The sequence below is a fragment of the Haemorhous mexicanus genome, chromosome 8 (assembly GCF_027477595.1).
Source record: "Haemorhous mexicanus isolate bHaeMex1 chromosome 8, bHaeMex1.pri, whole genome shotgun sequence".
Taxonomy (NCBI): Eukaryota; Metazoa; Chordata; class Aves; order Passeriformes; family Fringillidae; genus Haemorhous; species Haemorhous mexicanus.
The window spans coordinates 25,982,598-26,009,337 of record NC_082348.1 but is presented as its reverse complement, the minus strand read 5'-3'; the positions used below and the strand labels follow the sequence as shown (position 1 = coordinate 26,009,337).

The 26,740-nt window shown below is 48.7% G+C and overlaps 2 protein-coding genes across 5 annotated transcripts in view; both read left to right on the top strand.

Moving 5' to 3' along the window:
• The window catches only part of PLEKHM3 (pleckstrin homology domain containing M3), a 92,091-nt gene extending 72,545 nt beyond the window's left edge, over positions 1-19,546 (top strand). For 3 of the 4 annotated variants that reach the window (XM_059853299.1, XM_059853298.1, XM_059853297.1), the window contains one exon: positions 299-6,725. In XM_059853299.1, coding sequence (XP_059709282.1) covers positions 299-476 — 178 coding nt within the window. In that variant the 3' untranslated portion in view covers positions 477-6,725. Of the gene's footprint in view, positions 1-298; positions 6,726-19,353 lie in introns of those variants that run through there. The other variant, XM_059853300.1, reaches the window with a different exon arrangement.
• A 2,505-nt stretch (positions 19,547-22,051) lies between these two features.
• On the top strand, positions 22,052-26,453 carry FZD5 (frizzled class receptor 5). The gene has a single exon (XM_059853296.1). It carries the CDS (start codon positions 22,144-22,146, stop codon positions 23,872-23,874), a length of 1,731 nt encoding a protein of 576 aa, XP_059709279.1. The 5' UTR covers positions 22,052-22,143; the 3' UTR covers positions 23,875-26,453.
• Positions 26,454-26,740: the final 287 nt, after the last annotated feature.

Here is a 26,740-nt window from a genome sequence, read left to right as displayed (position 1 = left end):
AGAAGATAAGTATTAATCCTTCTAAAAACTTGTCTGTGAAGCAGAAGTGCTGGGACAGTTTCTCAGCAACTGCAAAATGAATGCAAGTCAATGTATTTTAGTGTTCCTGAGTAGCTTTACACCAGCAGAGGCGTGGCCATACCAGTGTTTTTTACAGCACCACTCTAATGAAGCATAATGCTCTCTGAGCTCCCAGAACGGTGTCAAGGAATACCTACTGCCCACAGCCCATGTGAAGCCTGTTGCATGTGCTGGTCCTATGTTGTGATTCAATTTTGACACTAATTTGTGTTTGCAGGTGTGAAAGCTGTGGTGCTGTCTTCCACTCTGAGTGCAAAGTGAAGGCTGTGCCGTGCCCCAGGTGTGTGCGTAAGGAATTGCAGAAGAAGCAGAAATCCTTCTGGAGGCAACTGAATATGGACGAGAACTTTGAAGAGTCTTACAACATGTTTGAATTGTCATATCAGAACACATGAGGTCCTTAAGGCAGTGGCCAGCCTGAAGAGAATCCCTCTCCCAGCTGCCTGCTCAAGCAAATTCTCTGCTTAGACAGGCAGAAATTGTTTTGAAAAATATTACCTGACTTTCTTCATCTGTGAAATAAGAGCTGCCAAAGTGGCCATAAAGCCTTGTTGGCTTTGAAATACCAATGGCTAAACTGCATTGAAGTCCAGCCTTTGGCTCTCATACAAAATGTGGTTTACAAGAAATGCTTTAGGTCTAGCTAATTAAGTAACCAACTTTCTTTTCCACCTCTGGAGAACACTTTATCTAAGGCAGAAAATATTGGCTGCCATGACTGCATTATTTTTTATGTTGTTCATTTAGAGTTGATGAATCATCTACTAATTTATGGGTATTATTTATTTATTAGTAGCCTTGGCAGGGGTTCTGGTGAGGTGTTTCACAGAACCCAGTAGAGCAGGAATTATTTTAAATCCACTGTCTCCTTCTGATATGGATGTGTGGTTTCATTTCCTGATGTTTTCAGAGAACTATCTTAAAGGATCTCCCTTAAACCTTATTCGGGGTGCTTGCAAGCATAAGACACAGAATAACTCCTTCAGTTTTGTTTATATATTTATAACCACCCCAGTGAACTACTCCATATTCAGATAACCATGGGACTTGCTACTCTTTTTGTTCAGGCTGGAAATATCAGTTAAGCTCTGTCACTGAAGTCCTTTGAGATTTGTGCTGGTTACTCTTGATTCGTGGGAGGCTATGTCCTTGTCTGTAGTAACATGATGCTGGTTCTCCTTCCAGTCTGAAACTTTAGGGCATTTTAAGTGTTCTCATTGGTTTTCTTTTTATTTCCTGAACTTTACTTCAAATGTTTTTCTGATCTGAACCTGTTAAACTCATAGTCAGGAAAGTGGTCTTGCCCATTTTAGTTAGCCAATACCTCCAAACTTGTGAAACACTACTTTGCTGTTTTCATATGTAACTTGTGTCCTGCATTCTCTCTGAGCTCCAAGGCATTTATAGTTCTGTAATGACTTCCATGGTGGACAGTGAAGTTCCTCGAGGTATGATTCTGCTCCACACACCTGGAACACAGGGAAGTATAAAACACAGTGAATTATTTTGTCAAGGGAAGTACCTGATGGATTTAACTGGGGAGGTGTGTGTCATTATTGGCAGTATGTTTAATTCATGGCAAGTTCACTTCCAATGAGCAGTTAGATTGTCTTCCCCCCATTTCACATTCCTGACTCTTTTCCACACCCTGCAGTGATATGTGTATTACATACCTATGAAAGCATTCATATAAATATATATATACACACACACACACACAATCTATATATAGAAAGTAAATATGATTTCAGGAGAATAATGCCAGTTGCATGTGGTTTTTTTTCCCTTCTCTCCACATAGGTTTGTGAAAATATGGAATACTGATTTTTGCTTTCTATATAATCTACTGACTGTTGTATTCAAGGCAGAAGGCAGTTTTGATTGTTGAAGCATCTCACTAATTGCTGAAGTATTTTAAAGGAAAGAACAGGGTACATCATGCTTACATTAAAAGGTAAAATGCTACAGTGAGTTGCCTTGTATTGGAATATAAGTGGTTACCTTTTCCAGCCTCCAGTCAAAGAAAAAGGTAGCTTTCTCAAATTTGAGTGCAACTACTATATATATATATATATTTACAGAAGCATGTTTATATCTCTGTACATTAGACAACCAGTGCCTTTCTTTTGCAGAAATCCTTCTTTCATTGGGATTCTTTAGAAGGAAGTGAGGGTTTGTCCATGTTCTTGGCAAAGTGCTGTAGGGATTCCCATACTTAATGAACCTGGTGAATCATGCACCTTTGTCACTAAAATTAATACTTCCCATACACAATGGTGTCTCTGTCTCAGCTCACTGTTCCTCATGTGAAATGAGTTGCTTTTGGCTATCACCCTTAAAGGTGTAATGTTCCTTGCAGATTCATTCCCATGCAAAGAATTCCCTGTGTTCAGAAATGCAAACACTGGGGAAGTATTGTGGAATTAGTCAGGCAAACAGGAACTGCCCTGGTACTGGCTGAATAAACAGAACGCTCCCCTGTTTTTCAGCTTGTGTCACTACAATTACTGCTATGGCAAAGCCAGTAGCTCTGAAACTGTCAGCATCTGGCAGGTACTATTTTGAATTATCTGTAGACATAATGTTAGGTCATTAAAGAAAAAATGGTGGTGTTTTTCATATCATCATGCTCTGGTATTTATAATACCTCACAGTGCTTGTTCATGTCCAGCTCAGTTTGGAGAAGGCTGCTTGAGTGCACTGTCAAAAACCATGTGGAGTCAAAGAATCAAGGTTCAGACATTGCAAAATATTAGTTACTTTGACAGATGTCCTATCTCCAAAGTACCAGTCATGTGGCTGGTTAGGTATTGGAATTGAATGCTGGAATAACAACATAGACAGCATGGGAGTTGCTCTGGGTTTGTGCATGTACTACAGAACAGTTTCTTTGCTAACAGAGATTTAAAGGATACAAAAAGTATGATGTTGGCAAAACTGCTGAAATTAGTCATGGGTCTGAAACCACTGCCATTACAAATGACACAGAGCAAGAGCATGTTATGGTATTCTGTCAGTGCCCAGAGCTTTATGTTAAAGGATACTGTACAATACAGATCATGCTGTTTGCTTTAAAATCCAGTGTTGTTGTAAAGCAGCTTGTTCCTAAAATGAATAGACATTCATTTCTACTTTGGAAAAGTGATACAGCTTCACAGTAGCTCTAGGAGCAGGCTGTAATGTGGAAGATTATGTCCTCTCAGGGATGCCTAGCTCCTATCCAAAACCAGTTATTCCTTACAAATGGGTAAGATAAAGTATTCTGTCACCAATTTTTGTAAGCATAATGAAAGGCTTAATCCTGCCCTCAGTTGATTTTCTTGCAGGAGCCATCTGCCAGCAGGAGCCTCAGCCTGGGGTTCTGCAGGTGGTTTGGGTCTCAGACAGCGCTGTACCCTTGCCTGGTTGTCTCTGCTGTACTACCAGTGCTCTGTGCTGGTCCCCACTGCTACTGTCTGCCCATTCTGCAGCCCACAGCCTGCACCTGGCTCTGCTCTGCAGACTTCTGGATGAGCATCAGCTGGTAAAGTTCCTGGGGGCTTTGCAGATTGCATGACTCTGGCCACACTCTCCCCCCACCCCAGGTGAAATTATGCATTAATACTTCAGACCTGTCCTACCCACACATGAAATAAATTTGAACGATGCCATTTCATTGGGAATCAAGAATAAAATGTGCTGTTTGTCTCCTTTAAAGAGAAGATGCTTTCATAACTGACTGAGAAGGAATTATCTGTAATCCAGTTACTGCTTTTGCTTTGTACAGAACTTGTCATCAGTGTAAAAATAGGATGCTTAACTGCAGTGGACCATAGCTGCACTCTCTACAGGTACTTACAGTTAGTCTGATATTATTTAAATCTAGGGCACTATCAAGGTTCTTATTCAAGTCTCTTTTCCTCTTTACCCTAACCATCTACCTTCCCTTTCATGGGAAGATGGGCCTATTTAGGGGATGCAAACTGCAGCTCTTTTTGTATTATCAATCTATAAAAAGAGAAATTTGTATTTCTTGTGTAGGAATCCTCCTTTTGCTTTTCTTGTTTTTTGCCTGTCTTATGTGGAGGAAAATGATGGGCTCATGATGTGACCAAAAAACCTGGCTGGCACATACCAATATGAGCTCACTGCTGGGATCCATAGGAATTGGTAGGTATGAGGGAAGGGTACTCTTTTGAGAGGAACTTCAGTTTTTTGCAGTACTGCACAGGCTCTGATGGCCCTGTTGGGAGTGAATCATCAGGGTATCTCTAGAGCTCCTCTTGTCAAGGCTTCTCTTATTATTAGGCTAGTGTGTGTATTACAATAGATTGATAATAATGTCATGAAAGATTTTTTAAAAGAGCAGAGGATGTCTGTTTACAACGAAATGGGGAAGCTGCCCAGGTGAATTTTGCTTTTTCCCTGTAGCAACAGAAGCCACTGAGTTTCCTAAGTTTCCCAAAGGTCACTGCCTGGATTGCAGCTGACTGTTGATCTGTATAAAAAAAAAATAATTGAATAATCGTCATAATCTTCTAATTTTTTTTTTCTGCCACTGAGTTGCAAGCCAGTCTCCCCTCTCTCTCCACTGTCTCTGTCCCTCTCCTTACAGTACTGAGCCTGTAGCCAGGCTTGGAGCTTCATAGGTCATTGTGTTGCTTTTGAACCAGTTGAGTCCAGTCATTCTCTCCTTAGTAATTTGCCTTCCAATTTTCCCTTCCCTGTAGGAGTGCCTTACAGTAGAGTATATTAGTGTCTCTCTTCCTGTTTTGGATTTCCTGATTGCATCTGCTGTTTTATTAACTTGCAGACTTAAACTGAAATGCTCCTATGGCTGGGCCTGCTCTTTGGCAGGAGCAGCTGAGTAAATCAGTTTGCTTGTTCTGCCCTCGTGAAGTTAGCTCTACAGGCTTCATATACCAGCTCTGAAGACACCAAGCTGTGTGGGAACTCCTCACTTTTGCTTCTTTTGGTGCCTTAAATTTTGAGAAGTGAATGATTTTTTTTAGAAATGCTCTGCCACGATGCAATGTGTTTGGCATCGGAGCTTCAAACCCTTGCTCGTGACAGTTTCCATCGTGCTAGGAATGGTAACCATGACATTTGTTTACTGTCTATGCTTTGTGAGGGCATTCTGAGAGAGGATAGCATGGAGATGGTATTGGTTCTTATTATGTGTGGTTTTGAGACTTGCTGGGCTGCTTAGCCTGAGATGCAGTTGTTCAAGACCTGCAGAAGCTGTGCATATATAATAATGCCAGGTACAGAGAATGAAAACAGGGTCAGGTCACATGCAGTTTTGCTCCTCCTGGAACCCCTGGCCAGTCCACACAACGTGGCCAGGGACTCCCATGCCAAGCCCCCTGCTGGCTTGCAGAGCTGGGTCCAGTGCTGTGGGAGTGAAGGTGTTTCCTCAAAGCTCAGTTTTAATGCAGCTTGGCTCCCTGAAGGCTGACCCAGTGGGGGTTTAGTCAGCCTCACCTTAGAGAGAGGGTTAACCTGTGGAAATTTTAGCATTATTTGCTAAAGTACGTGGCAGTGTCAGCCAAGGGCACAAGTCCATACTAACTGTGATTTTGTAAGTCCACGTTTGACACCAGTAGCAGGAATCCCCTTAACAGCAGCAGTGATGTTACTGCATTTTAGCAGTACAGAGAGGAGACAGCCTGGATAATAATGTGCAAAATCCTTCTTTACTTGAAAACCCTGGCGTGGCCCTGATGGCTTGAGTCATATGTTAAAATGCCAATTTCACCCAAATTCCTTAGGGTGACCATTAATCCAAATTGCAAACATGCCACTTGTGGTCAGCATCAGAGATACCTAGGTCTGGAGAGCTATCAGCTGTCTGGACCAAAGTGTATTAGACTTTGTGCACAGGTGTCAGCAGCTCAATTGTTTATTTATTCCTGTCTAATCTAATCCACATGTTAAACCATTATGAATCCTTGAATACTCAGCATTATTTTGGTGGAAAAAGGACTTGTTTCAGTTTTTCTTTTGCACTTGTCTCCCAGGTTGATTTTGCTTCAATTAAACTGTGCTTTCAGTTTTGATTTTTAATTAATACCTGTGATACCAAGTTACCTTACATGAGTCCCTGCTATACTTGAGGTAAGCAAAAGTAAATTCATGGGCAAAATGTGTGTTTCATAGGTATTAAGTGATAAAGGCAGCTTCCAAACCAACTTTAGTTCAGTCAAGGCAGTTGAAAGCCAGGTGTGAGCAGCAGAGCCCAGTGGCTGATGTGGTCCCTGGCAGCCTGGGCTTTCCTTCCTGCCAGAGCACCAGCTCACCTGCACCATTACAGTGAATTTTAGCATTGCTGGCAGTGCACCCTGAGTTTCTGGAGTACCCTTATGTGTGTGTGCTACTGTGTTAACTTATTTGCAACATTGTTATGTGTGTTTCATTGTTTGCATTGTTGGTTTGGTTTTTTTACTTTTGACGAGGATTTTTTTTTAAATTATCTGCAACTACTGGGCAATAGTCTTAATTTATTATTGATGTGTAATGATGTTATAATTTAAATCCACTGAGTTGAATTGTTTGTTGACACTTGAGCAAGGTTTATTTGGGTTATTGGAACACAGAGCACCAGTCCCTCCTGTGTAAAGGCAACTCTCAATAAACACTAAAAAAATGTTATTTGTCCTTTTTAATTTGCCTTCTGGTGGTCACTGTACCATGAGTAGGGGAAGCTCTGAAAGAGTGATAGTCTTCCTAAAAATGCTTCTCTGCGGGTTAAACTCTTCTGAAACTAAGAAAATATGATACTTACTGTTCCCAGATCTCAGCCAGGAGGGCCTCTGGAAGTACTATTGGTGTCTGCATCAGGCTCTGGGGGTTTGGATTCCCAGTTAAATCTAGTGGTTTTGGAAAGCCACAAATTCCTAGGTTTTTAATGGTGCTGACCCCTGCCACAAGCTCCCAGGGAGCTTAGTGTGGCCTTGAGGCACCCTTGGAAACAGAGCTCCTGAAGGCTTGCAGCAGGCAGCTGCTTACAGTGTGGCTGCCACATGTCCTCTGCCAGAAGGGTCCAAGGTCAGGGCCTTGAACTCTGAGTAAGGGAGGCATCTCCCAGGTGGACTGAGGGGACCACTGAGGGGCTGGAAGGGCAGGATTTTGCCCATGTTAGGAGGGTTCTCACATCCTATAGATGTAGGAGCAGGCAAGATTCTTGTTCTTCTTGGTTGTTTCTTCCAGTGCACCAGCTAAGGAGTTTCTGCAGCTCCTTGAATCTGGATTTGATGACTAAAGATTGCAGCACGGAGCTGTGGTGGAGCTCATGGGACTAAAACCCCTGCCTGAGACTCCCCAGAGCATTCCACACCCAGCCCTATGCTCTGGCAGCTTTCAAAGAGAAGGATATATCCCCTCCTTCACTGTCTTCCTGCCCTTCCTCAGGAAAAACAGAAGTCCATCAGGAATGTCAATCCTCTCTCCTGCAGGAACCTTTGGACTTCATCCCTGTGATGAAATCAGCTACAAGCAATGAGTTAATGTTTGACCAGGACCACACAAGCTGCACAGGGAAACCATGTGCAAGACCTTCTTTTCCTCCTTATTTGCTCTACAAAGTGAGCAAATCCTGTTGTGACATCTCCTTCCCCTTTCACTGCCACCTCCCCTCCTCACTTCACCCTGTAAGAGGTGCTGTGAAACAGCATCCATGCAGAGCAGGGACTCTGTGGAGCCCTGGGAAGAGCATGCCAATCCAAGCTCTAGCTCTTCTTTTAAAGTCGGGATAATTCATTTTAAAGCAGCTACCCTTCTAGCTCTCAGACCAAAATTAAGAATATTTGGGTTAATAGGTGAAGTTGACTGGTTTTCTGAAAGAATGGAGCTAGCAACCTCCTCCTTTCCTTAGGGACTGAGGGGGCCCTTCTGGCTGTGAGGCTTACTGTACCTTTTCAGTGAAAGCATGCTGAGGGCAAATGAAAATATTCTGGGAGTGTGTGTACATAGCTCTGGACTGTCTTGTTAAAAGAGTTCTTGTTTAACTAAATACTCTCCAAACTAGTGGTCCCATTTAAAGGCCTGAGTATTACCACTATGAGAAGGTGGTGAAAAGCATCTCAGATAATCAAGTGTCACAGTTAAAACCAGACAAAAGTCTCCAAGGCAAGCAGGAGTAAATTCCATCCATTTTAAGCATAGACAAATATAAAACTTGGCATTGAAGCTGCAAACATGCTTTTAAAAAGTCAGTCCATTGTTTATAGTAAGTGACTTTCAATTTTCTATAATTTATTTTCAAGGCATTAGCATTCATGTAGATATTAAAAACGAAGATGTGAGGCTCATCTGGAAAGCAAGACAAGTCAGATGAGAGCTTGTGTTAAAGGACTGAACTTTCATTTACTTGAAAATTCTCAGGTGTTTATCATGATGCATTTAGAGGTAAATAAGAAGGAATTATTATTAAAGTTAGGTACTGTTTAAAAATAAGAAAGTGCAAATTACTGAATCAATGTAAGAAAGTAATAGATGTAATTAGCATGCATGGAGCAGTTCAGTCCAAAGTGCTTTCCTAGCATTAAAGATTATAAATTATTCTCATTTCTGACTGACACTGCAGGCAAATACCTAAAGTGCAGCAACAAAGTTATGAAACACAAGGAGTGTGCAGTTTTGGGCACCACAATACAAGAGGTTAGGCTATTAGAAAGCATCCAAGAGGAGAGCAGCAAAGGTGGCCAAGGGCCTTGAGGGGAAGCCATATGAGGAGCAGCTGAGGTTGTTGGGTCTGTTTAGTCTGGGGAAGAGGACACTGAGGGGAGACCTCACTGCAGTTACAACTTCTTGTGAGGGGAAGAGGAGAGGCAGGCACTGATCTCTGTGGTGCCAGCAACAGGACCAGAGGAAATGGCCTGAAATTGTGTCAGGAGAAATTTAGGTTGGGTATTAGGGAAAGGGTGCTTGGGCACTGGAATGGGCTCCCCAAGGAAGTGTTCCCAGCAGCAAGCCTGGCAGAGCTCAGGAAGCATTTGGACAATGCTCTCAGGCACAGGGTGTGACTCCTGGGGACGGTGCTGTGCAGGGTCAGGGGTTCAACTCCCTAGTTCTTGGGGGTCCCTTCCAACTCAGCTTATTCTGTGATTCTGTGTCTTTCCCTCAGTTTGTACCTTCCTCTGCAATGATTTCTGAGAGCAGGGGTGCAAATGCCCACGAAAGCAAGGCTAGGGTGGAAAACAGATGCCAGCACCATCCTGTCATCAGACATTGTCACGCAGTGGCTTGTGACATTGGTGGATACTTTCTTGTGTACATATTGCAAAATGTCCTGTTCTGCCTTGGACTCTGCACTTCTGAAGGACACTTGTTTTGGATTTGACTGACAGCAAGTTTGATCCTTTAAGCAGATCCAAGACCTGCTGGCTCCAATGAAAACTGCAATTTGTCAAGGAACCAGAGCTGGGCTCTCAGTATTTAAAGACAGGAGCTGTAGCAGTGTATAAAATTGGCAGGTTCCTTGTGAAATACAAGTGCATCTAGCACAGAGTTAACCCTGGGTGATAACAGGTAAAAGAGGGCAAAAGCATAATAAAATACAGGTCTCTACTGTAGGTATTTACACAGTATCAACATTGTTAGCTGCACTTAGAGATTTATGTCAAGTGTTAACTGCACTGTCATAAAACAATAAAGTACTTCTGTGAAGGGCTTAGGGCAAAGGGGAGGCAGAGAAGTCTCACTATATAAGGCCCTCCTCCTGCATCTGTGGTAATCCATGGGAATGTTTCCATAGTTGTCAGCAGGAGCTGTGTGGAGGCCTGCTAGGGGAGGGCAAGCAGAAGCACATTTCCAATGTTTAGAGCAGGTAACGAATGGTTTTGTCTCGGGGAGGATGTTGCTGCCACTAAATGCTAGGAGCTAACACAGCTTGTAAATCCACCTTGCAATAAGTGAAGAGATTGGGGTTCCTCCTGGCAGCAGGGATGTCCTTTGGTTTTTCATAGAAATGCTGAACCATAAAATCTGAGAGATTACAATAAGAGAACTACTGTGCTCCATGCGGCCATGTGGTGAAAAGGGCAAGAGTCCAGTGTCCCAGGGTCTCTACACAGTGTGCCCTGGACTCTGCACACTTCCAGCTCTAGGCTGTTGCAACTCTGCTATTCACACTGGGCTCACAGTAGGCTTCCCCTCAGCAGTTTTGGCTGCAGGACCAGACTTCTCATCTGAGTTTAGTGTTTATATGTAGTGGACCAAACTGAAACGCCAGTCCCAATCAGTCAGAGCACCAGGGAGTTTAGATCCAGGCACGGTGCCTGCCTGTCCATGGGTCTGTAGCTCCACTTTGTCCTTCCTGCTTGTTGTGTCTGCCCTTCATGAGGTTATGGCAAGATTGCTTCTCCAAGCCATGCTGATACATGGAACTTACTAGAAAAGTATTGCTCTTCCACTAGAGATGGTTCCTATGGAGTTGTTCCCTGTTTAGATGCCACTGTATGGGACAGTGTTTTCTTGCATCTTTGAAGATGCAGGAAGTAATTATTCTTTATCAAAGAAGAAGTCTCCCCCACCACAGCAGTCCCACAGCTGTCCTGAGAGGGATAGGAGAATTACCTGCTTCCTGACTCTGCTGTGGACAATGCTTCTCAAAGGTCAGACAGCTTCAAAAAAGAGAACATCTTTGCCCAGAAGATATTTCAGAGCCCTTCATAAACTTCAGTATTGCTGCCAGCCTTGCTTTCTCTGTCAGGAACCACTGTGCTCCACACCTGCTGGTCTTCACTGTTCTCTGAGGGATCTGATAGGAGCTGTTTGGAAAACAGATGGGTAGATGTTGAGCACTTCAGCATCTGAGCCCCTGTCTCTCAACTGTCTGAATTAATTTTGAGCCAACGCAACTGGATGAGCCTTACAAATGTCTTTCTCAAAAGCATTGGCCATGCCATTTCCTGTCTCATTTTTTATCCTAAAAGCTAAGGAATAGAGCTGAAATCTGTCCCTCACTTGTCAGCCACACACATCAGCTTTAAAACTCCAGGCCTAACTTCATACTGGGACAGCTTTCAAAGTCCATGGGCTCATTCCTGCCATATTTCAGTGTGAGACTGAGTTAGTCCCTCCTGAGTCCTGGGTGGTGTCACAGTGGCAAAAAGCAGCTTCAGTCCCGTGGCACCTATTGTCCCTTTCATTCCCCTACTCCCAACAGTGCCACAGGCTCCTGCTCCACAGGACCAGCACCTACCCCAGCACAGTGCTGTAGGACACGCTGTCCATGCATCCCACTGTCCTGGTGCAAAATACAGCTATGCTAAGCTCCGTTTAGAAAGAGGTGAGCAGTCTCCCACGTGTACCCAGGGCAGAGTGCCCCAGCACCAGCATCTTGGCTCTGTGTGTGACCTTTTCGAATGAATATCTCAGTGCTGTCCTCATCACACGAGTTCTCCAGCCTCTGGCACGGTGAGACCGCCTGGGGAACTGTGACGACCCTTTCAGATTGCACATCTCCTGCTCTGCCCAGCTGTACAACTTTTGGCCTTACACTTCCACGTAGGAATGCGGGGGGAGCCCTTGGAGCGCGGTGCCTGGGACGGGCACGGACGAGGTGCCCGCGGCAGAGACGCGGGGCAGAGCGCGTTTCTCGCTCCTCACGCTTCTCTTTTTCCCTTGAGCCGCCTCAGCGATTGGAAAGGACCCGTGTCCCGTGTTCCAGCCACCCCCCCGCGGCCCCCGCTCCTTCCCCGGCCGCACCATTGTCGCCGCCAATTAGTGCATTGTTAGGGCACACAATGGCGCTGTGGCCACTGGAATGGGCCGCTTTTGTGCGTCTCCAGTCGGCTGTAGGGGCAGTCAAGATTCATTTAGGGCCTTACACAACATGGACAGAAAATACTATCAGAAAAGCAAAAGGGGGGAAGAAAAAGGGAGAGGTAGCGAGGAGGGGCGGGGGAGCCCGCTATTCAGGGGTTAGCCCAGCCGCATGAAAGGCCCAAGAAGCAGTGCCACATTGAAGACGCCCCTTGGAACACAAAAAGGAACCGGGGCTTAATAGTAATTAGTGGGCAAACTGCAAAGCGCACGGTGGCTCTGCAGTGAATTGTTCCTGCGCTCACTGCCAGAGCTGCCCCTTCCCCCTTCCCTCCGGTCTGCCTGCGAGGGGGGCAGCCCGGGGCTGGGAACTGGCAGCCCTCCTTCACCCACCGGCTCGGGGGAGGCCTCACCGAGCTCTTCTTTGTGGCAGGTAAACTGGATTTCATTCTCCAAAGCTCCGAGCCAGTTACAGGAGGTACTTTGCAGCCGGGGCAGGGGGATGGTTTTGGAGTCAGCACCGTGCCCATGTCAAGGACTTTTCCACAGCCCCGTCCCTCCCTGCAGCCCACCACGGCACACCTTGAGGCTCGGCTGCTTATCCCTCTTTCCCCAGCAGAGACCTGCAGGCCACTGCTCTTGTTTTGCTTCTGTTGTTTCTGCCCTTTGTTCATAAAATAACCACCTGCGCGGGTTTTTGTGATCTATTTAGGGAAAGGCCTGATAACACCTCAGTCAGCTTAGTAGAGGTGAGGAATATGCTCAGGCTGAAGACCAAACCTTGGCCATCCTTTGAAAAGTCTGCACAGTCCAAACAGCACTCACCTCCACCTCTCTCCCCTCAGACCTCTCATACCTGTGCCAGCTCTCAGTCACACTGAGGCCTTCATCAGTACCTGCAGAAGTTCCTAAAGAACATTTTGGCCCAGCACACCTTGGGATTGTCTTAGGCAGCAGCCTTAGGGTGCAGCTGAATATGTTTAATCCCTACTTCCTTAGAGATCAGGCTGCTGCTGTTATCAGTCTCAGCTCATCTCCTGAACTTCTTGTACCAGGTTTAGTCAGGAGCCTATGTGTCCAACACAGTTAGCTGTGTCTTGGGAACATGCCAGATTAAAAGAGCCACAAGGCAGGTTTGACCCTACATAAATAAATGTGGTTAAGTAATGAGGAGAAATTCAGAGCATCTTAGCCCCCATGGAAAGTACACAGAGGCACAAAATTAAGAATCATTCCTTTTATGTTGTCACGGAATCTAAATATAATCTATGGAAGAAATATGTGGGATCTGATGGTTAGTTGGTTGGCTCTTCTTAGCTAGTGGATGTATGTTTCCTTGAATACAGGGCTGCTGGAACAGGTGCTCATCTCAAGCACAAGTCACACACAGTCCCACAAGTTTAAACTGGGCTCTTGCAGATTAAGCTCAGTGTGGTTAGACCAGACCCCAACTGATCAAATTTAGTAGTCTCAGCTGGAAATGCTTCCAAACTGCAGTGTGTGAGATACACACAAAATGTCTCCCTGTTTCCTCTGGTAGGTACAACACTCTCCTATCTCCTAGATATCCAAGTAAGCTTAGGAAACACAGATGCTGCTCCAGTGGCAGTCTTTTTCCATGACCTGGAAGTCACAGCCACTCTGTGTGTCTATACAAAACAGGTTTGGTGTGAAAATAAGATTTACAACCAAGACTTTTTGTCTGTCTGCAATCCCATCAAGGGTTTCATATGGGGCTGTGGGCAGCACAGCGGGCATCAAGGGCTCAGCTGGTGTTGCTGGGATGGCTCCTGCAGTACAAACACAATCAGGGAGCTCACTGTCTCACAGATAGAGCTGGGTGAAGGCACTGTCTCACAACACAGAACGTGTCTGTCTCTCACCAGCCACAGTACATCCTCTCTCTGCTAATTAGCAACATCCTTGGCAAAGTCTCAGCTGAAAGGATTACACTGTCTTCTTACCTTGCTCTATCCCTTCCTCCCTGAAAGAGGGATGTTTGCTCCTGTCAGGGTGCAGCTGGCTGGCCCAGGTAAGGAATCTGCCTTGTTTCCCTCCAGACTGCTCATCTACCAGAAGATGGATTTTGTCTTCAGGGCTGTAAGCCTGGCCCTGGCTGAAGGGAGGTGCAGCCTTGCCTCCCTGCAGCAGAGAGCAGAAGTTCTCAGTCTCATGTGCTAGTGGAACAGAGAGGGGAACAGCATCAAGGAGAATTACCTTTCCTTTCTTGTGTTTTTTGTGTTCCCTGTCTGCTTAGCCCAAGAGCAGTTTGAACTGCAGGCACAGTCAGCTCCTGGCACAGGTGGAAGCTTGCACAGGAATTTCTGTGAGTGCACCCAGTAGAATCCTGTCTGCCTCGTGATGGTGTAATGGTTGGGGTCTGGCACTGCCAGCCTGAAGGAGACATGGAGAAGGGCTCAGCTTCCCCTTTGTCACAAATAGTGGGACAGTTAATTCACCAGCACATCCAGCATGAATTCTCCTGCAGTCAGACAGACTTTTCTGAGCTAAAAGCTGAACCAAGCTACTTCAATCTTTCCATGCCATAAGGAAGATGCTGACCTACATGAGCACCATCTTTGCAGCTATTGTGCTGCCTTTTGTGTCAGCTTGTTGTTTTTACAAAATCAGTTTGATTGTATCAGTTTGGTAAAGAAAAAGCCTTGTAAGAGGACTACACAACCTTGTCATCAATATTTTTGGCAACTCTATGCTAGCACTTGTGGAATATTTTGGAGCACTTTCTTGCATCACCAGCTCATACCCAAGCTGAATAACATAATTGTATGCTCAGTGTTGCTGTACATGGCAGTGGGGTGCAGGATTCAAAGAATGGATTCCTTCTTTTGCCCAACAAATTTCCTGGATTGCTTCAATTCTGTTAACATTAGTCCCTGCCCTTATGGCCACAGAGAGCTGGCAAATCAACCACTCAGCCTTGAGCTGGAAAAAGACCATTCTGGCTCCTGCTGCAGACTCTGCTCCCTGTTTCCATTCCACTACAGCACATAAATGTCACTTGCATGTGTTAATCCTTCACATCTGACTAATACCTGAATGGGAGGTTGCTAGCAACATCCTTTCCAAAATCACTTTGACCTGTGTATTATACTGTGCCATGAATGACTTGCAGAAGGAAGTAATCAAAATGTGTGTAGTTCGAGCTAGTGCTAATTGCCTTCTCATCTGTTTCTGGCTCTTTTTATTGTGTCCAATAAATGTTGATTGTGCAGGGATTTAAATCTGTATTTCAACAGAGTTTCATTCACGTGATGTGAATGACATGACTCACTAAATCTTAGTTCTGATATTCTCTAGCTCTGTGTCAAGCACTTCAAGGATGTCAAAAGCAGATAGGGAAATCTGAAGTGCCTGATCTTAGCAAGAATGCCTATAAGGTCAGGTAGAAGACATTGTTTCAGGAGGTCTCTGGCTTTGATACTTTTCTGTTCATAGAAACACAAAATGTATGCGAATGTTCTCCTTCTAGGGTAATGTACATAAGTACACATACAGGATAAAGCTTTCAAATGTATAATTTTTGATTGCTTCTGATCTTAAGTGAGCAATATGGAATCTTGTAAAGGAGTCCAGTTTCTGGAAATAATAATCCCTTAAGGTTGCCTCAAGAGAGTCCAGAATCACTGCATCTGGAAGGTCTCGATCACAGCATCCTGAGTTGTTAGTGAAGAAATGCAGTCAAACTGGCTTCCATGTTTGACATCTATTTTAAATAAACTCCGTATTTTCAGGAAAAGACAGACTGAACTCGAACTATTCTGAACACAGGCTGAAGTTGCTTTTAACAGCAACAGTTATTATCATATGTTTTGCACCAATTCATAGAATTTTAAGGCCAGCAGAGACCACCCATAACTGCAGATGCTCATACTGAGAGCAGTTTCTTTGTAAAGTGTCAGTTTGGCAGAGACAGAAAATTTCTTGGAAACGTATCCGTGTTCACTGACCAACTTTCTCTGAAAATTGGGCAGGACCTAAGAGACAAATGCTCACCAGGAAGATTCCTGCCTGATGTCTGCCCAGTTGGCCAGCAAGATCCATCTCTCCAGGATTTTCATCTCCCCCAATCCAGGTCCTCCCCCATCCTTTGCTCCTAAGGCTTTCCTGAGCAGGGGGCTTCTAGGAATTCTCCATGTTTTGAGAGGAAGCCTTCTAGCTTTTCCTGGTGCTGCAGGATTGCTCAGAAGTATGGGCAGCTTGCCCTGTTAGGAACAAACTGGTGTGTTTTACATTTGTTTTTTAATGTTGGAATTTCCCCCAAAACAGAAATCATAAGTTATAGCCAGCTTCAGTCTAGGCTGCCTGACTGTTCTCCAGAGGACTGGCCATGACAAACTTGCATCCTAACTCTGAAATACTTGCCACAAATTTTTCAGACAAAAACCTGTCCCTCTTTTTGCTGGAATAAAGAAACTACTTAGTACTTCTGTCTCTGCAGCTATAACAGATAATAAGTCAATTTTGGTGTAAAACAAGCAGATAGAAACAAGTCTCCAAAGGCTGTGATCTGAAGCAGGGCAGGCAAAGCATTTTGTCAAAGAACTGCTTTGAGCAGTTTCACCCTGAAGGCTTCACACAGCAAAGGAGGAGGCAGGAAAAAGGCAGAAAAGGAAAGAACTGTTTTTGAGATAGTGCTGATTAAAACACCATTGGTCTGAAGATGAACCAAGCAGTAATTAGTCTATATTTTTATTGTTTCATAGAGGCACTTGATGGCTCCCCTGGATGAGCTGGGGGTTTGTTTTACTCTGTGGTCAGAGTCAGAGCTGGTTAAGCCAGTGCTGATCTTTGCTGGGCTGCAAAGCTGGGCTCCTTCAGGCCTGCTGAGGGGCCTGGCCAGGGGTTTGGCTTCTCACAGCTGCACTGGTCTTCAGAAACCAGCACTTGTGTTCTTGCATGCTGGCCCCCAGGAGCCTCCAGGGAAGTGCTGATGGCCCCACCTCACGTGCATGGTAGAGGGTTAGATGTGCTAGGATGCAAACCACAGCTTCGTGGCTCATAAGGTCACTTTTGCTGGACTTTCAGATCAGACAGGGCAAAACTTGTTGGCTTCATGGGAAATGCTTTGCTCTCTAAGTTAGGAAAAGGCCTGAGCTTCTCAGACCACTAGAGTGGCAAGCACTGGCCCCTTGGTTAAGAAAAACATTTCAGATGCCATGCTTCAAGGCTGCTCATTTTGCAGCTTTCCTGAGAGCTCGGTTCATTTACAGCTATAGGCATACAGATATATGTGCCATACAATAATCCAGCTTGGAAATCCCACTGGAGCAAAGTATTTAACTGAAAAACATTTGGAGGAACTTCTTTGCAATGTATAGAGCAGCTAGAGTTTAAGAAACAATCTCACTGTATTTAAACAGTCATTACTGCTTTCTGGGTAAATAACACATGTTTTTAAAATGGTCTCTATACACAATAGACGCTAACACAATAAATCCTAATTGCTCTGAAGGACCCATTAGGCTGTATCAGGTCAATACATGGCAGAGCTTTTTTTGAAAGTCACTCACCCTGTTGTTACATAAGCCACAAATTGAAAGTCCATAAATAAGTATTTGCCAAATGAAGAGTGAGGGCTTTGCCAGGGCCATACTAATTTATCATGTCAACTTCACTATGGAGACTGTTTTCTTTAGAGAGAAAAAGAAAAAGAAAGTATAATGTGCTGTGTTTCAAAAACTACATATCTGAAAGGTTTCAGATGTGTCAGGCTGCACTATACCCCCCAAGAAAATTAGATGTAAGGAACTTCACTGATTCCTCTTTATCTCAGCGTTATGAGTCACAGCAAAGAGATTTGAAGACCAGCCATGGCTGTGCCATGGCAGAGGCCCATCCTCATCACCACCAACCCTCCTGCAGCTCTGGGCCAGGGCTCTGATCCTGCCTCTGCATGCTGTGGTAGTGGCACCTCAGGACAGGAACACCCCTTCGGTATTCCAACTGTGGCTCGTGGGAAGGTTCCCAGTGCCTGGGGAGATGAAAGAAAGCTTATTGCATACATTTTATGTGCACTTATATGTACAAGTACAGTTAATTAATAAGTGATGAGTTTGGCAAGATTAGTCTTACGTGCAGCCACTCTTCCTGATTTTACTTTGGTCTTACCCGAACTTCTGGTGGCATTTTTCAAACTGCAGCACTTGTGTTAGTTGGGTGTTGCTGAAGTCTGTGTCACTGTTAGAAATTAAGTTTTGGGTTAATTCACTCAGAAGTTTTCAAGTTCCATGTAGCTTTTTGGATATGGCTACAGTTTGGCATGGTTTTGTTTTCCTGCAATATGCTAAGGTGTGTAATTGCACAGGTGTATATAAAACCAAATTGTATTGATGTAAGCTAGGATTTTTAAGGGAATTTCAGCAAGGCATGGTGAAAAGCATTCAAATGATTTAAATTTGAATTCCTGTCCCCAGGCCACAGCCTTTAACTCATCTGGGCACATGAGACATGTTCACCCCTGCTGCTGTTGGATTCAGTAGGATTTGGGTGCCAGGGTCCCTCTGCAAATGCTGGCAGTGATTCTCACTCTGCTCTGCCTACTTGCAAAGGGCCAAGAGTCCCTCTGTCTCCCTGCCTGTCAGGTCCCTCCAGGCTGCAGTGCAGCAAGAGCCTTGGTCTAATTCAGGAGCCCCCTGCTCCAGGTGCTTTGCACGAGGTCAGTCTTGGTGCTGGGGTTTGCAGCACAGGCAGCCTGGAGCTGCAGCTCTCAGGTGGGAAGGCAAACACTTGCCAGGGGTGGAAGCAGAAGCACACCTGCCTCGGTGCAGCATGCAGGCGTGTCCTCAGTGTGGGCAAACACTGATATCCTTTTGTACCAGTCTGCAGTGGTCTGCTCTGCTGGTGCTGCCTGGGGGCTGCACCTGGTGCCAGAAGTGATGTCTGTTCCTGCCCTCCTGACAGGCAGTAAGGCACAGTCTTGTGCTGCTGCAAACCACCTTATGGTCCTCAGCACCCCCTCACTCAAGCAGTTTGTTATCAGGGGTCAGTGCTAATTTGAGCAATGCCTGAGCCAGCACAGCCTCCAGCTGGGGTGACTGGCAGGCTGCCCACCAGCACCGGGACACCGGAGTCACCTGCACTGGGCCCCCCCTGCTCCCTTCCTGGGAGCTGGAGACTTGTCAGCAGTGCAGGATTTGCTGCTTCAAGCAAGAAGGGTCGAGGGCCAAGGGGTGATGTGCTGATCCTGTGACAAGAGGGGCAGGAGGTTCCTGCCCTGCTTTGGTGCCAGCAAAGCCAAGAGCGAGATCAGTGCTCTCTGGCTTTGTCCCTGCCCAAAGCCTGGGCTGAAAAGCTCTTTGCAAAAGTCTGCTGAGTCCTCTAACAAGGGCAAGGGCAACAGCCAGTCTTTACAAAGGAAACTCACTTAGTCCTTTTCTAAAGTCTTTTAAAAGTCATGGTATCCTTCACAAAAGCAATTTGTCCAGGTAAACAGTGTACGCTGACAGTCAACAGTGAAAGAACCAAATACAGAAATATTTATCACCTTTTACTTTCTGCTTCTACCAGGAACCACTGCATCCCAGCTGAAAACTCCTCAGTGGGTGGAAGGTATGTCTGTGAGGACACATATTGCCAGTCCATGCCTGAATCCTCTGGGCTGGAGCCAGGAGCAGGGGTTAGATATGCTCCCAAGCAGACCTGTCTAGCATGGTGGAGCTTCATGGACACTTCTGCACATGGATAAAAGGTAAAGTGATTTTTAATAAATTAAGAATTTTTTAACTACAAAAGCATTTTCTTCGGGCCAGGAAACCCTTCCTTTTTTGTCTGTGGGGTTTGGCACGGTAAATCCTGTGCAGACACATGTTCTGTTTATGTGCTGTATGCACATAAAGCACTGCACTCTCATCCTTTACTGAAGAAATGAGTAACAAACCTATCGACTGCACTTGCATTTACCCCATATTTAATCCTGCTCTGGTTGTTCTGCTACATATTCATAAAAAACAAAAAGGAAACAGAAGCACAGAGCAAGCCAACAGATGTCTACCTGGCTCTTAATTGGATTTTATGTGTCCCCAGTGTAGCAAATACAGTGTTATTTACAGCCAGGCTCTAAGAATTAGATACATCTGGAGGAGTGGCAAAACCTGAACCAGGCTATGAGAGTTGATAGATTAACTGAAATGAAGAGCTGCCCCATTTTCTCCTTTTTATCTACTCCCTTCCCACTTATGTACCCATTCCCCATTGTGTGTCAAATCAAACTAAGACGTTGCCCAAGAGAATGCTTATAAAAATGAAAAATGCCAACAAAAAAAGACAATTTCTGCTCTTATGGAGCTTCATCAGCATTTTCTAATTGTACAGCAATGATGATAATAAAAAGGCTGCCCTCTTCTCTGAGCTATAATTTGGATAATCAACTGACAGCCATAATGAAACTGTCTGTGATTGCTTTCTGCTGCGCTGCTAGTTCACAGAAACTCATTGTTGAGGAGAATTAAAAGTTATGACTCCTGCTACAAGGATATGCCACTGTCTTCCAAAGGAACATGTGACTTATAATTTTCTTCTGTATAGCTCTATTACAGGGAGAATTTACAGTGTAAAGCAAAGATGTATAGGGATGTGAGATTTATTTTTTTCCTTTAAAAAAAAATGTTAAGCATCAAAGTTGAGAGTGCCAAGTAATATGCATGCCTAGTCTGGGTGAATGTGGATTTCAGAGGTGGTCCTGAGGTCTCTCGCCTTTAAATGACTGATGACTTTGCTCATCAGCAGTCAGTGCTCTGCCTGTGAGTACATCAGCCACTGGCTTCAGAGCAATAAGCAAGCCAGGTTTTACTTCTGGGAGGAAGGCAGGAGCTAAGTCATGCTTTGAGTATTTGCTTTGTGGGCTCTGGGTGCGGTCAGGGGTATTTTGGGTGCTGGTGTTCCCAGCACCAGGCCTTGAATGCAACATGTCTTTATCTGTGATGTGCTGTGGGTATGTCTTGACTGTAGATCCAGGGCTGGATGCAAGTACTCTGGTCCAAAATGCCCTTCCATGCACATCCACTGAGGCGGAGTGAGTCGCTCCTGTGCAAGGCCTTCTGCCTTGGGCATAATGAGGCTCTGCCATAGCAGCTGCAGTCTGGACCCCTGAATCTGGCTTCTGAAGCAGGTCTGTTCCCCTGTGTGCCCTGAAAATGCCTGGGGCTTTAGGGCTCTCAGGGAAGCGCTTGAAAATCGGGCTGGCAATTTCGGTGTTTAGGAAGGCATGGACTGGAGGATTGGAGTTGCTGGCAACTGAGCGTGAGCACCTCGGTGGCTCTGGCAGGAGCCCGCGGTCCCGGAGCGCTGGGCAGAGAGAGCCCTCTGCCCCGGCACCGTCTCGCCCTTGGTTCGCGCTGCGCTGCAGCGCCTGCACCCGCCTGGCCGGGAAGAAAAGGGCTGGCGGAGCGGATGGCGACCGGAATCCGGGGCAGGAATGTGGTAGCACAGCTGTCTGCACTCGGGCAGGGGCGGCTTCCCTTCCCGCCGAGGCTCAGCGTTCCGGGAGTCAGGAGCGCTGCCCCGCCGGGCAGCCTGGGCGCGGGCAGCGCCGGTAGATGCTACAGTGCCCCTTGTACTCGGGTGATGTGCCATGGCCGGAGCAAGGCAAAGCCGGTCAGGAGCCCTTCGCGTCTTCCCTTCCCCTACCCAGGGTTTCCCCCGTTCGTCCCAGTCCCGTTACGGCGGGCGAGGCCCCGGCCCCTTCCCGCGAAGAGGGGCTGAAGGGCCCGAGGAGGAAGGGGAGAAGCGGCAGCAGCGCCGCGGGCACCGCCTGCCTTCCTCCTCCAGCCGCTTGGCTCTTCGCGCCGAGCCGGGGAAGCCGGGCCGGGCCTTCGCGGCGCTGGGGGGCGGAGGGTCCCGGCTCTCAGGAGGGGCCCGGCGGACAAGAGGGGAAGGCGATGCACAGATGCGGAGCAGTCCGTGGTTAGGCAGCACCGTCATCTTCTCACTTCGCCGCCTGCCCCCAGGCCGCCGCGGGACTCCGAGCGCCGGCGGACGGGGACCCAGCGGGACGCCTCCAGCAGCGGGGCCGGGGCAGAGCGGCGTTCCGCCCAGCGGCACTCGGTGCCCGGCGCGGGGGCGGCCGCGGGGAGCCCCGGCGGGGCGGGGCCAGCGGCGGGGGCGGTCCCGGGGCGGTCCCGGGGCGGGGCGCGGGCGCGGCGCGGAGCGGGGGCGCCCGCCCGCCCCAGAGCGCAGGTGGCGGCGGCGGCGGCGGCGGTCGGGATCCCGCTCTCGCTGCCGGCGGGGCCCCGCTCCCGGCGCGGAGGCGGCAGCGGCAGGTGCCCAGGACATGCGGCGGCGGTAGGACGCGCGGCGGCGATGGGCGGCCGGGGGCTGCCGGTACCGCTGCTGCTGGGGCTGCCGCTGCTGCTGGGGCTGCCGGCGGCGGGGCGCGCCGCCTCCAAGGCGCTGGTGTGCCAGGAGATCACGGTGCCGATGTGCAAGGGCATCGGCTACAACCTCACCTACATGCCCAACCAGTTCAACCACGACACGCAGGACGAGGCTGGGCTGGAGGTGCACCAGTTCTGGCCGCTGGTGGAGATCCAGTGCTCCCCGGACCTGCGCTTCTTCCTCTGCAGCATGTACACCCCCATCTGCCTGTCCGACTACACGAAGCCGCTGCCCCCCTGCCGCTCCGTCTGCGAGCGGGCCAAGGCCGGCTGCTCGCCCATCATGCAGCAGTACGGCTTTGCCTGGCCCGAGAGGATGAGCTGTGACAGCCTGCCGGTGCTGGGGGACTCCGAGGTGCTGTGCATGGGATACAACCACACGGAAGCCACCACCCTGCCGCCTTTCTTCGGGAAGCCCACGCGCCCTGCCAAGGACATGGCCAAAAACCTGACGCCGCTCGATGGGCAGCGCCTCTCAGGACTGGACTGTGGTCAGGCTTGCAAGTGCAAAGCGCCCCTGATCCCTATCTCCAAGGAGTCCCATCCACTGTACAACCGCATCAGGACTGGGAAGGTACTCAACTGTGCCATCCCCTGCTACCAGCCCTACTTCACCCAGGATGAGAAGACCTTTGCTACCTTCTGGATCGGCCTCTGGTCCATCCTCTGCTTCCTCTCCACCTCGACCACCGTGGCCACCTTCCTCATTGACATGGAGCGCTTCAAGTACCCTGAGCGCCCCATCATCTTCCTCTCTGCCTGCTACCTCTTCGTCTCCCTGGGCTACATCGTGCGGCTGGTGGCAGGGCATGCCAACGTGGCTTGCAACCCAGAGCACCACCACATCCATTATGAGACCACAGGCCCTGCTCTCTGCACCGTGGTTTTCCTTCTCCTCTACTTCTTCGGCATGGCCAGCTCCATCTGGTGGGTCATCCTGTCCCTCACCTGGTTCCTGGCTGCTGGCATGAAGTGGGGCAATGAGGCCATTGCCAGCTACTCGCAGTACTTCCACCTGGCTGCCTGGCTCATCCCCAGTGCCAAATCCATTGCTGTACTGGCACTGAGCTCTGTCGATGGTGACCCAGTGGCTGGGGTTTGCTATGTGGGCAACCAGAGCCTGGAGAATCTGCGGGGCTTTGTGCTGGCACCACTAGTGGTTTATCTCTTCACCGGCAGCCTCTTCCTGCTGGCTGGCTTCATCTCGCTCTTTCGCATCCGCAGCGTGATCAAGCAGGGCGGCACCAAAACCGACAAGCTGGAGAAGCTGATGATCCGCATCGGCATCTTCACCGTGCTGTACACCGTGCCTGCCACCATCGTCATCGCCTGCTACATCTACGAGCAGCACAACCGCGAGGCCTGGGAGCAGGCGCAGAACTGCTCCTGCCCGGGGGACCCTCACCGCCCCAAGCCTGACTATGCTGTCTTCATGCTCAAGTACTTCATGTGCCTTGTGGTGGGGATCACCTCCGGCGTTTGGATCTGGTCTGGCAAGACGCTGGAGTCCTGGAGGCGCTTCGGCACCCGCTGCTGCCGGGCCAGGAAGCCGGCGGGCGCCTCTGTGTACGGTGAGGCCAGCCCGGCCCTGGTGGGCAGGACGGTACTGCCCAGCATGGCCTCCTACCACAAGCAGGTCCCACTGTCCCATGTGTGACCAGAGGGAGCCTCGGTGACCCCAGCCACAGGGAGGAGAGGGTTGCGAAGACCCTGGGCCACAGAAGAGGGGGTGACAGCCGGGCCACGCCTGGCATCTTCAGCCCCACTGTGGTGGTGCTGCCTGGGACCACGGACACAGAGCAGCTGCAGCCCCAGGCAGGGCAGGAGGAGGTGCTGCCAGTTATGTGAGGGCAGAAGGACGGGGTGGTCAGGAGCCCAGTACTGCCATGTATGCCCCATTTGGGGTCCCGCATCCCGGCTGGGGCCCTGGGATGCTGCTGCCTGTGGGCCAGTCAGGTGGCACTGATTTGTGTCCCACAGCGAGCCTCTGGGCAGGTCTTGCTGGTGCCAGGGTGAAAGGCAGAGCTGTAGCAGGCAGGGCAGATGGTGGCCCCTACCCCAGGTGGCACTGCCCCCACTAAAGCCCAGAGAGTGGGTCAGGGAGAGCTGGCAGGGGGTGCTGCTTCCCTGGGTGCCCTGGGCAGAGCAGGAGACTGGCCTCAGTGCCCCCAGGCACACCACATGTTGAGGAGGAGAAGCCTGGGGGCCCTGGTGTGAAGCAGCCGCTGGCCCTGCTCAGGCAGCAGCACACTGAGCAGGAGGGGATGAGCTGTGCAGGCTGGGGGCTTCATGGGTGGTGGCAGTGCAGGAGGAAGGGGCCGTGGAGGGGATCTGCCACAGGGACAGGGTCCCAGCTGTCTGCAGGGCAGGCAGGGACCAGGTGATCCCCTGGGGTCCCTTCAGTCAGGGCTCAGAGCGGGCAGGAGCTGGTTTGGTGGGCTCAGCTGGGTGGCACCAGCTCCCTGCTCTGCCCTGGGCAGCCGGCTGCCCTGCCCGTGGAGCCCCTCAGCCCGGGGGCTGCACACGGGGCCCTGCCGGCCCAGCTCGGGGCTTGCCAGGAGCCCTGGCACCGCTGGCTCTGGCACCGACAGCGGGGCTCTCCCGCTGCCCTGTGCCCTGCCAGGGTCGGGGCCCCTCGCTCCTCTGCGGCGGGGTGAGAGCCTCGGTCCCCTTGTCCCGTGTGGGTTACCTGGGGCGAGGGAGGCAGGCCCTGTGTCCTGCCCAGCAGCTGAGCGTGGCACAGCCAACCCTAAAAGGGTGGTTGCACCCTGCCATGAGCAGTGAGTGCACGGGGGTGTCCCGGCCAGGTGGCAGGCTGTCTCTCCAGAGCAGCAGCTGGGTTTTCCAGTCAGTCGGCTTCAATACTTGTTGCTGCTTTTCTCAAAGCTCTGCCTCTGCTAGAGAGAGTACCAGGTTTGAGAGGGAGCAGTTAATTTAGGAAAACTTAGCTGAGCACTCATACCTCTTTTCCTCCAACTTCCCAAGCCTTTCTCACTTCCCTGGATCAGACAGCAGCTGAGCAGTGACAGAGCAGCACTGCCTGGCGTTAAGCAGTGGTGACAGCTGGGTTTCAGTAAGTAGAATAATGGTGGGGGGGCCCTGTTGTCAAAGTCACTAAATGCAGCCAGGGCAAGGGGCTCCAGCTGTGGCGTGGGACAAGGCTGGCTGCCTCTGGCCACTTGTGAAAGCACCTGGGTTTTAAGTTTTTTGTTTCCCCTGCCCTAAGCAGTGATGTATGAAACTACCCAGCCATTACAGGAGTCCTTTATGCCCTCCTTCAAGTGTGGCACTGTGACCCAGCTGTTCAAGCACTGGAGAACAACTGCTGGCTTTGCTCCTGCAGGACTGCAAGGATCTGAGGTGGTTCTTAACATCTTTGGACCACTTCAGTCAAAAAGGTTTCCATCTCATTTTAAAACCAAAACCTGGGAAGTGAGGGAACTCTCAAGTGGCCCATCACCGGATAAAGGTACTGCATGAGTGTCTCTGGGGAGTCCTGGATAGAGGAAACAGAGGTGCGAGGATGGAGGGCTCACCAGGGACTGTTCAGCTGCACCCATCTGCACTCCTGCAGTAGGGCTCACCCCCTCCAGCATGTTGGAGTGCTTTATTGTGGACAGAATTGCACCATGTTGTGTTACAGACTGTAAATAGTTGTATTATAGCCTAATTTGTACGTAAAGAAGCCTTATGTAGTGACCTTTGGTACAGGTTAGGGACAGGTGTGTTCTCAGCAGTGGGGCAGGTCAGCGCAGACACCGTGGGTAGTCTCGTGCTGTAATCCAGGGCATTAAGTGATTCCAACCTCCTCCAGTCCGCACCTTGTTGGACTCCTCTCTCTCTATAGTGCCTTTTGTAGATACAGCTAAACACACATCATGCAATACGGTGAACAAAACCGTGTCAAAGGTGGTATTTTGCTGTTTTTGTTTTTTCCAAAGTGCAACTGACTGTGTAAAGAAACCCAAGATTAGCTACAAACCGTTGCCTATTGAAAAATGCGAGGGCATTTTCAGCTTTGATGTAATGGTAGGGTAATACAATCAACTCGTGTTTGAGCCTGGCTTCTCAGCAACAAGTGGCAGGAGGGGGGAAGGAGCCGTTGCCGTGTGCCCTGTCTGCTGTAGCCAATTTACATGTTGGGTTTTGCCTCTTCCGTTACCGATGCTGTTCAACGTTGCTTAAATAACTGTACTATATTATGTGAAAAGCTGAAGAAATTTTATTCAAAGAGAAGTATTAAGATTAGTTATTTATGAGGATAAAAAATAGTGTGTGTTGTTTTCTTTACTTTGCTTCTGTTAGAGTGTTTATTACCTTGAAAGCTTACCTGTCGGGGGAGGGGGAGGCGTGTGCTGGAGGGCCGAGCCGGGCTCTTATCGCTGGCGATCGCGGGGAGCTGGTGAGGCAACCGCACTTGTGTGGCACAGGAATAGCCCGTTCCATGTGCACAAACCCCACGCAGCGCTGCCCCTGGCACGGAGGATGCCACACATCCGTGCCCTCGGTGCCAGGCTCTGCCC

Bases quoted from the DNA above. Each gene is read 5' to 3' on its own strand.
- FZD5 (XM_059853296.1), top strand. From the start codon at position 22,144: ATGGGCGGCCGGGGGCTGCCGGTACCGCTGCTGCTGGGGCTGCCGCTG.